At 38.0% G+C, this 15,972-nt stretch overlaps 1 protein-coding gene across 3 annotated transcripts in view; it reads left to right on the forward strand.

Annotated features, from left to right (window-relative positions):
* CLUB overlaps positions 1–15,972 on the forward strand; it is a 45,973-nt gene that overhangs the window by 4,075 nt on the left and 25,926 nt on the right. For all 3 annotated transcript variants that reach the window (XM_077387123.1, XM_077387124.1, XM_077387125.1), the window contains exons 3-6: positions 9,705–9,886; positions 10,181–10,364; positions 10,477–10,567; positions 13,968–14,131. In XM_077387123.1, the coding sequence (XP_077243238.1) occupies positions 9,705–9,886; positions 10,181–10,364; positions 10,477–10,567; positions 13,968–14,131 (621 nt within the window). The remainder of the gene's footprint in view (positions 1–9,704; positions 9,887–10,180; positions 10,365–10,476; positions 10,568–13,967; positions 14,132–15,972) is intronic.

The raw sequence follows: 15,972 nt of genomic DNA on the forward strand, positions 1-15,972 counted from the left end.
TGTCCTTCATCAGTCCCCTCCCACTTGAAAGAAACTCGACCTCGAGTTTAGACAGAATCAATAGGACAAGCATAAATTTAGGCCCGATGTAGAATAGATTTGTACAAATGAACTGTTCGCTTTGACCTCGAATTGAAATCCTTTCCATCGAACCAGGTACTTCCATCTGCCTCGTAGAAGGTTGGACTTGATTCGACTAGAAATTAAGGTCTCAATAAACTCTTTGATCCTGGGTAATTGTGGTAGAACATATCCTTCACTTTGCCCGGTATCAACGCTGTTGTCATAGAGAGAGAGTTTGTCTGCCATTTTTGACTCGCACGCTGCAACTAAGAATTTGATCACGATTCTCCATAAAGTGATCTTGGCTCTCCATGCTTTCTGAATGATGTTGGCGGCATATTTTGTGCAAGAGTAATCAACTCGGGCGATCTTTTGACGCCACCAGCTTTGAATCTTGATTGCAGAGCTCACGTACCTCTTATATTCGCTTTTGGCCCGGTACATGAGACACGCGGCTTTTCTCTTTGCACGAACTTTGTCCTTCCGGGCTTTCTCTGCCCTCATTTTAGCGTGGATCATCAAAGACTCTTGATAAGCAATTGGCGCGAATTCTTTTATAAATAGATCACGTAATTCATACCAACAGTTGAACGGTGATTGTCCCAATCTATACCGTCCTCATTTCATTTTTTTCAAGAAAGATTTTGGATGAAGGCCAACGGTCGCCTTTGTACACTTAATTGCATCTGCGTGGCTCAAGCCATATCTGTATTTATAATCTTCAATGGAATCAATCCATGCCGACTCACAATCAACACATCCAAAGAAAGGAGGGACAAAACTTAGATCCATGGGTAGTTAAGGTGAATTTTGCCTACTTTAAGGGTTAGGATCAAAGGTGGATAGGTTTGGAAAGGATGCTTGCACAAGGTTTCGGGAGATAAAATACAAGGGTTTTGCGGCTAATAGGTTAAATGGGAATGAGCTTATTTGTTTCTAAACAAGGCTTTGCGTGCAACTAAATTTTCGGGGTTTGTTGACAGCCAAAAGATACGAATTATTGGGTCTCGGCTAACAAGGAAATGTGATTTTTTTTAAGCTAAGGAAGGAAGGATGATATGCTACCTTCTATGATGGAAGCTTAATTGGTACTAAAATTAAGGGAGGGAAAAAAAAGGGTCGGCTGCAAACTAGGGATTTTGTGAAGAAAATTTTAAATCTCTAAAATTTAGGAGATGAAAGGGGTTCCGTTGACTAAAATGGAAAGTATTTTTTTTTATTATTATTTTTTGTTTCCTAATTAATAGGGATTCGATCGAGATGATGCTTATTTTAGAGGGGAAAGGCTAAACTTAGGGATGCTTTCGGGAATGAGTAGTTCGAGCTATTGTTTAGGGGAAAGATTGGCTGAAGAAAACCGATTAATTTGGAATGTTGGTTGAAGGAGGGGATACATGGGAAAAGGGACTAGCTGTTAGGATGGGTTGATTGGGCAAGTATAATGGGTCTGATATGGGGTGAAGATGGGTTGTTTTCTCTTGGGTAATATGTAGGTTTGTAAAAAACCTACATATGGGATGGCTGGGATGGATTGGGTGGAAGTGATGAGGAAGAGGGATGTTTGCAAGGGGCTGTTTGAATGTATAATGGCTGCAAAACAGGGTGTTGTTTTGAGGGTTAATGAGGGAGACGAGGGGCTGTTTTGGGTTGCTAAAACAAGAGTGAAAGGGGGTGGCTGAAAGAGGATGTGCAGTGGAAGTTATTTATTTTTATTTTTTTCTAAAGGTGAAACTAGGTTGGGATAGCTGATATGGAGGTTTGGATCGGATGGTTAATGGTCTAAGAAAAACAAGGGTAAGAGCATGGATTAGAACATGGCAGAATCGATGGTTTTTTTCTTTTTTTTTTCTTTCTTTCTTTTTTATTTTTTTCGTGTGGTGGATGGTGGTAGAGATGGAAGATGAGATTTGTTGATGGAGTTTGGTAGGATAAAGATGAGATTGAAGAACAAAACTTGGATAAATATCAGGAAAACTTGCTTGTGCGGGAAGTCCGCATCATAAATCCAAGCCTTCTTGACGGTGGTGTTTGCCGTTGAAGTAAAGATGGTCCGATCCGAGGAGAGACCTCGCTTTGATACCAACTAACGCAGCCGATCAAACGTGGAATCTCACCCGAAGCGTATGATCCGATAATTGTCCTAGAATCCACTAGGAAGAAGAAGAAGAACCCTAGAATCCACTAGGAAAGGGGAGAAGAAGACAGAGATAGAGAGACAAAAGTCTTTGATCTTATTCCATTGATTGATTAACTTACATGTTACAACCCTTTATATAAAATAAAATCAATTCCTAAATAAGTAAAAGGAAGATCTAGAATCCTATCACAATAAGAAAGCAACTATAATTAGACGTGTAATCTTGCCAGCTAAAAACACATACTAATCCTAGTAAAAAGTAGAAAGAAAGTTACTAATCTTAGTGGAAAAGAAAAGAAAGAAAAGATGCTAATCCTGCTTAGGCAATAAAATCCTAGTATCCTAGTGAAATAAGAAACCTACTACTATTGTCCTACATCAGTAACCCTCGTAGAGGAAATGAATCTAGAGCCCGGTGTGACCCTGGAGGCTCGTGGGTGATTCTCGGGAACCTTAGGAGCTTGATGGGTAAAATTTTGGAATTAAAGTAGTTCACACCATACACATGTTTTATTCGTTAGTAGACTCTTTTATCCCTTATGCTAGTAGTTTTCTTTTATTTTGTCATCAAGTCATTAGAGGGTATTTTAGTCCAAACTATTAGGTTTTTATTTAGGGTCTTAGAACTTTATAGTTCTCTTTATTTTCTTACATATATGTATGTAGCCTCATGATTGTGTGATGCTTAGTATTAGGTTAGATTTCTATTCCTAAACTCATCTTTTTCTCTTTCTTTTTTTTATCTTCTCATTCTCTTTTCTCCCATCACTTTTTCTCACCCTTCCCAGTTGGGTTTATTAACCAATCTCCTTTCTATCTCTCTCTTTTATTGATATTGATCGTTTTTCTAGATCTTGATCTCTTTTCTTTACCTATGCTCTGATACCAAACCGACGTGAATAAATTAACTAATCTCTAAGACGAATTTTACTGAATGCCCGAAGGGCACTATATGAACTTACTTAAGGCATTTAATTAAGCGAGGCTACTACTGGAAGCCCTACAACTACCTAGGACACACTAACCAGAAGGGAGTGACACTATTACCCTGTGCAGAATTTTAATGAACACCAAAGTGGTATCAGAGCCCGTAGCTCATGAGGTTTTAATTTGATGTTTAGAGTGGTTTTTTGTTACATTTAGAGATTGTTGGTTGCTATCAACAATGGTTGCAAATATTCTATGATCAAATTGTTGTGCCAGAGACATAAACAACCAATCTTTTTTACATTTGGAGATGATTGGTTGCAATAAATTGTTGGTTCAGACCTAAATCGATGTTGGAGAGAGATTTGCTTTAGTGGGGAAAGGAAGGGTGGCCCTTCTCCTCCCGGTACTGTCACTGAAACTTAATTTTGGTGGCTCGAGTCTAGGGAACCCGGGTTCTGATGGGGTTAGAGGAGTTCTCAAGGACCAGATTGGCTTTACCAGGTGGGCATCCTTTGGACCAATTGAGGTCACAGATTTTAATGAGGCAGAGCTGAGAGCTGTGTTTTAGGGAATCAAGACCTCTGACCCTAGTGTCCTCGACAGGCAGATTCACTTAATGTCATCAGGTGGATGGATGGTAGCGACCCTTTCCCTTGGAGGTTTGCACATATGATCGATGAGATTTAGGATAGAGTGGAGGAGTTCCTATTATGTTTCCAGGATGTCAGGATATACCCTGGGGCAGGTATTTCTTCTCCTCCATGAGGATAAGAATCTCTGCTTGAGAAAACTACAAAAGCTAAAAAGAAATCAGTGCAAACCTTTTTGTATTTTTTCTTATTCTCTTCTTCTTCCCCTCCTTAATTGTAGCCTTTTTTTTAAGGAAAAAAAGGATCTGATCCTTTTTCCTTCATCTTTCTTTTCTATTTATAGGAATGTCTTCTAGTTCTTCATTGTTGTGTTTTTTAGATAAAAAAGAGAGTAGTTAACCCAAGATTCTTTTGACAATTTCTTAAGTTTTTTGTTCTTTTCATTTTATTTTGGACCTTTTTTTGCAGCTAGTGCTCTTGCTTAGCATGTTATATCCAAAAAGGGGGGGGGGAGAATAAGGTGGAAATTTGTGTTTCATGGTTTTAAATTTCTACTGAACCGACACGAAACGATTGAAATCTTTTTGTTTCCATTCCCACTGAAACAATCGAAATGCATTTGAAATGTGAAAACAATCAAAATCGTAAATATAATAGTTATACTATATTAGTAGGTATTACATAATTATATTTATATGAATTGCATGTGAAATGTGATGCATGTATTATATATAAATATTTATATGATTTGCTTGTGAAATTTGGTATATAGTTAATCATCAGACATGCGCGACAATGTATGCCACTAGGTAGTCGATGTTTTTAAACCATTTTGGATGGTTGTCTTTCTTATGTGATGATTTCTAAGTGTGTATTTGTGCTTAGTCTAGCATTTCCTGAAGTTTCATCTTTCTATTATTTGAATATCTTACCGTAATTTTTTTTTTTTTTTAAATGGTAGCAATAATATTAATAAAAAGGAATGAGATGGTCAAGATACAACCAAAGAAAGAGAATACAACAATATAAAATGGACTATATGAGAGAAGATCAGGGGGGAGAGAGTCAAGGAGAGCTAAAGAATCGACTCCTTCTCTAGCTAAACTATCCGCCACCTGATTAGCAGATCTCCAAACATGATTAAACACAACCTCTATGGGCCTCACCCAATCAAACATTTCATTGAATAACCTATCAAATCTCTAGGGAGTTTTGTGAGTACCTTTAAGCCAACTTATGACATTAGATGAATCTCCTTCTACCACTATATTATCAAGGTAGTTTTTCTTAACCAACTCCAAACCTTGATACACTGCATGCACCTCTTGCCTCTGAAGCGTTAGCAGTCCCAATAGGCCCTGCTAAAGCCCAAAGAACCACTCCAGACTCCTTTATGAGAACCCCCCAACTTTTGCAGGACCAGGATTCCCCAAGCTAGCCATCAAAGTTAAGCTTTAAGGAGCCCGGCGGAGGGGGCATCTAATCTTGAATCGTTTTCTGATTCCTATCCACACCAACACAAATGTCCCTCCACCTTTCCCATAGGTCGTAGGCAGACACAAACTCGAATAAGGGGAGGGGTTTTACCCAAGAAATAGTTAAAGCAATCACTTTAACGAATAAGTATGACGAACTCTTGGATTTACCTTTGAAAATCCTAGCATTTCTTTCCTTCCAAATGACCCCTAGAGTGGCAAGGGAAGAAACATGCCAGGGAATTTTACCTCTTTCTTTCCACGGGTTAGCCATCCACCCTGATAGCAAATCTAGGAGAGATGCATGAAAAAACCCAAGATACACCGAATCTGCTTATCAATATGCTCCATATGTTTCCGTGATTTTAACAGATCTCTACCGAAATTTCCAACTGAAACCAAAACGCTTTCATTTCTGTGGCGGTCAAAACCAAAATTTAAAACCTTGGTGTGTGTGCATGTCTGCACACAAGCATGTAAGGGCTAGTTGCCCATCACCATTCATATAATTAGGCAGTCCTACACTTCCACTTATGTTTATTGTTATTTTAGGCTATGACGAGGTAGGAGCAAATAAATTTTTTATGTGTAAAAATGTATATAAGCTTAATATTTTACCTCTCCCTCGAACTTTGTCTTTTTCTTCTTCCTCATGAACCACCACCAGCCCGCAACTCCACTTCTTTCTCTCACTTACCCCTTCTCCCCTATCTTTCGAGTTTTGACAATGAAAATAAATTTCTCAATGTCAAATAGAAGAAAAAGGGCTAATGATTGAGATGCTAATAGAGGTTGGGAATGGATAGCAGCCCACCAGTACGAATGGTGATAACAACAAAGATGGCACAACCTTTGTTGCCGTGGTACATGACCAATCTATCATATCAAGCACGTGGTGGCGTACAATAATCTATTATATCAACCATTGCGTGTGTGTGTGTTTTTTTTTGGGGGGAGGGGGGTGTTATTTGGCATAATCAAGCCCCATATATATATACACAAGTGTTTAAAACTCTTACATGGACATGAAATTGCCCAAGGTAAAATCAAGTCAATTTGAGCGAGTCAATGATTATTGTGCTGAATTTTTTTAAATAAACATAGGGTTTTTTTACTAACTCGATAGGACTACTTGGACAAGTCAATGTGATATAGGACGATCGAAGGAAAGACTGATGATTCGCTCCGATACCAAATATGACGAAGGACGATTGAAAGAGGGGCTAATACTTTGCTTTGATACCAAAGATGATGTAGGATGATCGAAGGAAGTATTGATATTTTGCTCTAATACCAAATCTAATGCGGCACGATCTAAAGGACTAATGATTCAGTCTGACACCAAATCTATTTTAGAGCAATCGAGAGAATGATTGATACTTCGCTTTGAAACCAAATTGATGTAAGACGAATCTTTGAAAGGGACGTTGGGGGTGAAAAAGATGGGGGAAAATTAGGGTTTTGGCTCCGAAAATAGGTGATTAGTTTGAGGAAATAATTCTATGGGGTTTAGCATAGGTTTCGGTGGTGCAAACATACGCCAAGAAGCTATCGAAGGATGCCAGGAAGGTGTAAAATTAGTTTTGGGAGTAAACAAAAAGGTTGCAGGATACAGATAGATTTGAATGATGTTTCTATGGTTGGGGAAAATTTTTAATGGATATTCTAGGGGTTTGGGGTAGAAGATAGTAGAAAAATGATGCAAGAGAGGTGTTGGGTAAGATCAATGGAGGTTTGGGGCTCCCGGAAAGGTGGTTTATGGGAAAAAAACAAAAAAAAAAACCACGAAATAGATAGATAGGATGTTGAAATCTCACCAACCAAAATCTAAGGCATCGCACCAAGGGGTTCCGAGGCATCGTACCTTAGGGAAAATAGACTTCACATCCATGATTTCCAAGAAAGCAAGAGAAAATTGTTTTTCATTCATTCGTCCATAGAATAACATAAAATCATAGAAAAGTGTCATAGGGCTTACAATATAAACGAAAAAGAAGAGAACTAGAAAGTTCTAAGACCCTAAAAAAAACTGAACACCTTTGGACCAAAATACCCTTTATTGACTTAAAGACTTGCTTATAGGGGTGTAAACGAGCCGAGCCGAGCTTGGCCCAGCTCGGCTCGGCTCGACTCGTTAAGCTCAAGAGCTCGGCTCGGGCTCGAGCTCGGCTTGCGAGCGGCTCGCAAGCCTTACCGAGCTCGGGTTATATAAAGGGCAATGATATATTCACACCCCCTCATCTTCCCTGGACAGCCCTATCCAGTGTAATTTGACTATTTTTTACACCACGGGGGGTCGTCCAAGCAACAAATGGGGTTCCAAAAATAGAAGTGACATATTTTGCCTCCCCCTTTCACTCCCTGGACAACCCTTTTAGTGTATATATTAATATATAATATATATATTTAAATATATTAAATCCTTAACGAGCCGAGCCGAGCTGAGCCTGGCCTAGCTCAGGCTCGGCTCGTTAAGGATTTGAGCCGAGCTCGAGCGAGCTTCCGAGCCCGAGCCCAAATTGACACCCTTACTTGCTTATTACTTAAAAATCTCATAATACATGTGTGGGGCTTATTTAAAACTCACATAACTCAATATATAGATGTGTGTGAGATTCCCCACAATATATATATATATATATATAATGTAGGGAATCTAATCGGGTAGAACTCAGCCCTAAAAGCTAGCCGTTAGAGAGAGGGTACCCACTCCCTTATAACCAATCCCCATCCATCTCACTTTACCGATGTGGGACTATTTTGCTTTTGCGTGGAACCCCAACAATCTCCCCCTCCACGCAGGAGCAACGTGGACAATCTCGCCCCTCCACGGATTGACGACGTGGGAACTACGAGATCTTCTCCGAGGGAATTCCACCATCCTCGGAGGCACACCGTGGTCACCTAGATCTTCCCGGGAGTTATACCATTTGGAGGGAATCTAACAAGGTAGAACTCACTCCTAAAAGCTAGCCGTTAGAGGGAGGGTGCTCATTCCCTTATAACCAATCCCTATCCATCTCACCTTACGGATGTGAGACTATTTTGCTTTTGCATGTATATGTATGTATATGTATATGTATATGTATGCATGTATATATAAGTTATCAACTTATGGCATAATCAAACCCCATATATATACACAAGTGTTTAAAAACTCTTACATGGACCTGAACTTGCCTAAGGTCAAGCTGACTCAATTCGAGCGCATCAATGATTGATCTGCTGACTTTTTTAATAAACGTAGTGGGTTTTTACTGACTTGATAGGGTCGAAATGACTTGGGCAAGTCAATATTGACTAGTTGAGTTTTTAAAATAGTGATGTGTAGGTATATGTGTGTGTGTGTGTATGTATATACATATATATATATGTATGTATGTATGTATGTATGTATGTATGAGTTTTTATACGGTGCCTGATTGGGCATGCTCGTGCAAGAGGCGCCACCCTTGGTATTTGATCCAATACACAGTCGCACGTACTCTATTCATGTTTTGTTTTGAACCGTCGTACCACTTACACGAGCATGCCTGATCAGGGACCATATAGTTTCTCGTATATGTATATTATATATTAGAGAAAACGGTTTCTACACACAAGTGTAGATAAGTTATCTACACACTAGCTTAAAATACAGTGGAGGGCATATTGTTTGGGTGATCCAAACCATTCATTTGATAGGCCCTCACATAGATAGGGTGTGCCCAAAAAATCAGATTCATAGGATCATCCTAACCCTTCGAACCGTGGATGCAAAAAATGGACAGATTTGTGAAGGTTTATGCACGTCCATTTGACCTCCACAAATCGTAGGGTTGGGATGATCCTATGGAGCTGATTTTTTGTGGACACCCTATCTATGTGAGAGCCAATCAAATGAATGGTTTGGACCACCCAAACAATATGCCCTCCACCGTAATTTAAGCTAGTGTGTAGATAACTTATCTACACTTGTGTGTAGAAACCATTTTCTCATTATATTATATATATTTAAGGTAAATGGTTTCTGAGCTCGAGCTCAGATAGATTTTTTGAGCTAGAGAATATATATCAACTTAGGGATTTGCTAGGGTCCCTTGCAAAAGGCATTTCGCTGCTGGTCTGTCGCATGTCAGACCAGCCACCTCGTGAATGAAGACAACAGCTTTTGTCTCCATTCACGGGATGGGTGGTCTGATATACGAAAGACCACCCGTGAAATGCCTTTTGCGATGGACGCTAGCGATTCCCATCAACTTATGTAGTTCTGAAAATTAAACCACGAGTAACAGCATATTTGCGTGGTTTTAACTTGTTTCTAGTTTGGTTTACATTTATGTATTAGATTGGAGGGAAAATTAATGTTAAACCATAATGATTGATGTTCCATTCCCCCAAAAAAAAAAAAAAAACCATAATGATTGATGAATATTCTAGTTTGTAATGTGCCCCCTTGTGATTTTAATGAAACATGTAATTCTGCGTTGATATATATGCGGTCACATGTTTTTCTTTTTCCATGTCCAGGACCTTGATGAGTTCAGGACCATCCTAAAACCACGGCTAAAATTAATTGTTCAAAATGAAGATCGAGAATGGTTTATCGTATTTGTGTCAAAAGCTTACCCTAGCAATGACCAGGACACCAAGTTGGCCAAGAAAATATATGCCAAACTTGAAGTTGATTTTAGCTCAAAAAAGAGAGGAAGGTATGCATGCGACAATGCCCTACATGCTTTCATTTGAGATTATTTTAATTTTTTAGTAACACAATTGTTACTTTTCTATTTTCTACTCAAACATGCTTGCTTTAAGTTGGAAATTTCTTTTTCTCTTGTAATAATTTATTTTGATGCATATCCTTCTCATAATCTCATATATTACTTATAGGATTACAATTGTGTCAAAACCATCATTGCTAAAGTAGGTTACCTTTTTCAGCTTGAACTATGCCTAATGAGATGAATTATATTCTTTGTTCTGGCCTTTTACATGTAACTCAGGTGTTGTAAATTAGATTTGCATGGAGCTGATTCGAGCTTTTGGGAAGATTTGGAATCTAAGATTGTGGAATCCATTAGGAATACATTGGATAGACGTGTTCAATTCTACGAAGATGAGATTCGTAAGCTTAGTGAACAACGTTTCATGCCAGTGTGGAGCTTTTGTAATTTTTTCATTTTGAAGGTTGTTTCTCACAGTCATATATCATGTTACTGCCTCCAAATTTGCTTATATTAATGAAACTATCTATTCATAATATAGCCTCTGGATTTATATTTTCTCCATTTGTTTGCAGGAGAGCTTAGCTTTCATGTTCGAAGTGGCTCATCTTCACGAAGATGCATTACGTGAATATGATGAACTAGAACTCTGCTATCTGGAAACAGGTGTCTCATGGAATTTTAGTCTTGTTTGTCATTGTAGATTTTTCACTAATAGTTCTCGTTTAAAGCCTTGTACAAGCATAAATTTGTGTGTGTGTGTGTGTGCGCGTGCGACTTCATGTCTGTGTGTGCATACACGAGCGCAGACACACACACATAGACATAGGTATATGGATAGGCGAATGATATCGGCACAACCATGTTTTGATAATAGGCATGAACTCACCTTGTCCTATATGCTTAACCACCTGTAACAATTCCCCACAAGCTGTCAGAGGCCTTTGAACAGCTGGTTAAAGCATATGCGACAAGGTGAGCTCGTGCATATTATCAAACCATGGTTGTGCTGATATCATTTGCCTATACACACACACACACACACACACACACACACACACAAATTAAACGAATAAGACAATCTGCTGAAAAGTGAGCTGGTTGGCTTCTCCCACATGCAACAGCCCAGCCTCGAAATGCCTTTTGTGATGGTCTCCCTAGCTCAACTCAACTCAACTCAACTATGCCTTGGTCCCAAACTAGTTGGGGTCGGCTAATGAATCATTTAGAAAAATTTCATGAAGAAGGTAAAGGAGTCTGCGTGGCTCAAATTGAGTAAGTCTAATCCTGACACTAGTTGGGTTCGTCTACATGGATCATTTTCTTCCATTCTCTCCTATCCAAGGTCATATTCTCTGCTATGTTCCGAGCCATCAGGTCTTTCCTCACTGTTTCTACCCAAGTTGTTTTCGGTCCGTCCCTACCTCTTTTTACTCCATCAACTTGGCACGACTCACTTCTTCTCACTGGAGCATCCAAAGGACTATGTTGGATATGCCCAAACCATCTTAAGCGGTGCTCTCTCATCTTCTCCTCAATTGGTGCCACCCCCACCTTTTTATGGATGTCTTCATTTTTAATTCTATCTAACCTTGCGTGGCCGCACATCCATCTAAGCATTCGCATCTCTGCTACACTCATCTTATGCACATACTGCTTCTTGGTGGCCCAACATTCTGAGCCGTACAGCATGGCTGGCCTCACAACTGTCTTATAAAACTTTCCCTTCAACTTGGTAGGTATTTTACGGTCGCACAGAACTCCTGAAGCATGATTCCACTTCATCCAACCTACTCTTATTCTGTAGTTAACATCCTCGTCAATCTCTCCTTCCTTATGTAGGATTGAACCAAGATCGCGAAAGATATCCCTCTTAGGTACCTATTGTCCAGTCATATTTACTACATCCTCGCCCCGCCTCCTTACATTACTTGCACTCCATATACTCTGTCTTAGTCCTACTTAGTCTAAAACCTTTGGATTCCAAAGTAGTTTTCCATAACTCTAACTTAGCATTAACTCCTGCTTTGATTTGCTATGGTCCCTAGCAAATCCCTATATATATATATATATATATATATATATATATATATATATATATATATATATCTGTGTGTGTGTATAACATATCTTACTTTCTAAGAATTTCAGAAGTGATAGTCGTTTAGGTCCTCATGATGGAGTTACAAACTTCTACTATTTATTTTCATGCGAACTGAGAGGTTCACGGGTAATTCTTTGGAACCTTAGGAGCTTGATTGGTAAATCTTTGCGTCTTTTGATTAAATATACTACAGACTTTCTAAGAGTTAACTTATTGTTAATTATTCTCATTTCTTCTCAACTACCGAGGGGTTAATTACAGGGCAAACTTGAAGTAGAGCTTTCTCTTGAAAAATCACAATACCAAATCTTAATTCTCAACGACTAGCATCCCAAGCTACAAAAGTCATTATGTGTTACACAGGTTCCTTCTTAATTTTCAACGACTAACATCCCAAGCAATAAAAGTCATTATGCATTACAAAAGTTCCTTTATGAACAGGCCATGGTGGCCGCTATTCCTCCTACTGATTTCAAGATGGATGATATTATGACATCACAAACAGGGCCTAGTTTCACTGGGTTTTTTTATTCTTCTTGCTGCTCCCTTTTGGTTGAGGTGTCTTAGGAGCTATTGGGGCTCATTGATCCAGATGTGCATTAATCCCCTTTTGGTTGGAAGGAACTCTTAAGTTCAAGACATCATATACCAACAAAGTTGTTGCGTCGATTGAACTGACCCTATTGGTTTCAATTTTTTGCTTTCCCTTCCAATTCATAAGATGTTGTTTAATCATTTTATCCTCCACTTGCATGGCTTGTTGATCAAATTGTTCACTGCAAAATTTATGCATGAATGAGAAAATCACTCATAAAGGACATTGAGATCATATTTCCCTCTTTATTATTCATCAAGAGGTTCTCTAACTAAACATGTATAAATTGTGAAGAGGTTTATTGAAGTGGTGGGTGGGACTTGCACTTCCGGCTCAAATGACCGTTAATTATATTTTTTAAAGAAAGAAAACACCTATGACTATGATTATTCGTCAAGAGTTTTCCTAACTAAACATTGATAAATTTTAAGTGGATATTCTTCTTAAAAATTATTTTTTATAAAAGGATTATCGGGCGAGGAACCCTTTTGAGTTGTAGAGAATCTTATCATCTTTCCACAAGATCCCAAATCTCCTAAGGATTTGGCCCCATATATCTCTTTCCTTCTTGTAATGGATAAAGACATGGTCCACTTATTCTCCTGCCTCTGCAATAGAACAAATTTTCTTAATCAAATATTTTCTTGTTGCAAAGATGCAATTATAAATTAATTTAAGCGGTGTGTTTTTAATTGAATATATAATATTTTGCACGCATGCAATAAAATTGTCACAATAATTATACATTTTTTGACCATCCAATAAGGATGCAAAGTTGCGAACCATACAAATGAAAATGATACCTTAGTAGTGCTTTGGACATTATGACAACATCTTTTGTCTATTGTTACCACTCTTGAATATAACCTTTTGGCTGTTGGTGTTATATATGACATGCTTGAGTTTATTTAATTGATGAATTTCTAAATCATTTAGTGAGCATGCCATTCACATCTTAGGTTAGTCAGCATCATTGTTTTAAATTTCGATTTTGATAAAATTTCGGTCCTGGCTGAAATTTAGTCCGAAATTCCCGAAATGAAACCGAAATTTAAAACCATGGTCAGCACTAGATGTTGTTGTTCTGGAATACTCTAAATAGGAAGTGCTGCTTACAGTTCTGATTTGTTATATTTATATCGTCGTTATTGTAGAATATTATAACCGTGAAATGCTGCTTACAGTTTTGATATGTTATATTTATATGCATCAAACTATTAAAAGAAAATTTTATATCCATCAAATCAGTAAAGTTAGCAAACCTAGGTGCTTCAATCAACATATGTGCTTCCTCAGGGATATTTCTTCCCCAGTTCTTGTATCTATCATGTGGTATTGATGTCGTTGACTTGTGTCTGCAAATGCAGTAAATGCTCAAACTATGAAACAGAGGGATTTTGGAGGATTGGAGCATGGTGATGATCAAGCAGCTTTGCTAAAGCCTGGGTACAAGCCGTTGTCACAGATTGTTCAGGACGATTCATTTAGAGAGTTTGAGTTTAGGCAGTATTTGTTTTCCTGTCAATGTAAGGTGTGTTAGTTTTACTGCCATGTTTCTTGCTTACCTCACTCGTATATAATGTGAACTTGACTAAAGAACTATTTGTTATAAAAGCAAAAAATCGTCCTTTTGTTCTGCCCATCATCAGCACCCTTTCTCTTGATGAATCATTTATCACAAGTTCCTTGTAAGGCTACATCTTAGTTTCTTTTGTAGTTTGCTTTTCATTTGTAGTTGCTTGGGGTGCTCTTATCTTCCAAACTTTCTGTCTAAAAACTTACCTATTTGTGCTATTTTAAGAGAATTTAACATGTCTAACCTTTTCATAATAAATTCTTTCAATCAAGGAATCAAACATCGGTTCTGATCTGGACTTAGATCCCTACGGAAGTGAAAATACTTTATGGAAGTGTATTGATGTCCATGATGAACTTGTAAAAATCATGAAAGCTTATGGAAGTTCCTGAAAACGATGGAAATTTGAGATGAAACTTCAGATATGCTAGTATACACACAAATAGAAACTTAGAAACCGTTCATAATGGTTTAACAAGATCAAATACCTAGTGACATATATATTGTCTCGCATGTATGGAATTCTAAGGTTCATTCTAAATATAAATATTTCATATGTTTTGAAAACTGGCAATCATGTCATTCTTTTACTTTTAAATTTATCTTATTAATGGAATGAGCGTTAATATTTTCTGGATATATGGGTTTTTTTTTTGTTATGTGGGTGTATGCAAGGAATGAAACTTCAGGCTTTAGTCCCCACTGTAGTCGACACATGTCGTCCGAAATTGACACATTGGTGTATGTTTAAAACCATGTTTCAACTTCTGTCATAATGAACTGGCTTCTGAAATGGGCCAAAGGAAAGTTTGAATTACACTTTAGATGTTGTTACCTCTCTCACCAACATTCTTCCTGAATGTTTCCGACTGATAGTAGGGGCATCCTAGTGGTTAGAGGTTTTCTTCAATCTGTTCTTTCTTTGGACTCTTGGAGATACTTAAATGGTGTAGCGGAAGTATGGGGTTTTTTTTTTGGTTATGTGGGTGTATGCAAGGATTCGAACTTCAGGCTTTAGTCCCCACTGAAGTCGACACATGTCGTCCGAAATTTACACATCGGTGGATTTTTAAAACCATGTTTCAACTTCTGTCATAATGAACTGGCTTCTGAAGTGGGCCAAAGGAAAGTTTGAATTACACTTTAGATGTTACCTCCCTCACCAACATTCTTCCTGAGTGTTTCCGACTGATACTAGGGGCATACTAGTGGTTAGGGGTTTTCATCAATCTGTTCTTTGTTTGGACTCTTGGAGATACTTAAATGGTGTATCGGAAGTCTGCAATTCAAAGTATTTAATTTCAAACTAATTTACTTCATATGCACATTTTTTTCGTAATAATTGTGGATCAACTATTTTACTGTCACTCTGATTAATTATCAAAAGTGAATCTCTTTACTAGAGAAGCAGCTCTTATAACTTCAAAATGTTACATATTGTGTCTTGCTTAATAGATAGTTGTGCTTTGTAAATGCATTTATGCGTGCGCGCATTATACAGATATTATTCCTTCCACATTAAGTTTGTATCTCAGTTTAGTTTATGTTTTCTAACTCAAATGCGGAGAGAAGAAATCACATAGAGCATTTTAGAACACACAGTAATGATTTCCATACACTGTCACTAATTTCTTTCTTCGTTGCCATTATCATTCATATTGAATAACATGCTTTAATGAACATATATTGTGCTTCCTTGGTTTTAATGCTGGTATTATGACTGGAAACTTCGTAACTTTCCCTTATGGAGCCTCTGTTTTGAAACTTTTATGTTAATGTGCCTGCTTTGGTTAAGT

Source organism: Tasmannia lanceolata, unplaced genomic scaffold, assembly GCF_043159265.1.
Source record: "Tasmannia lanceolata isolate RefF3 unplaced genomic scaffold, GAP_Taslan_0.1 ptg000008l, whole genome shotgun sequence".
Classification (NCBI taxonomy): domain Eukaryota; kingdom Viridiplantae; phylum Streptophyta; class Magnoliopsida; order Canellales; family Winteraceae; genus Tasmannia; species Tasmannia lanceolata.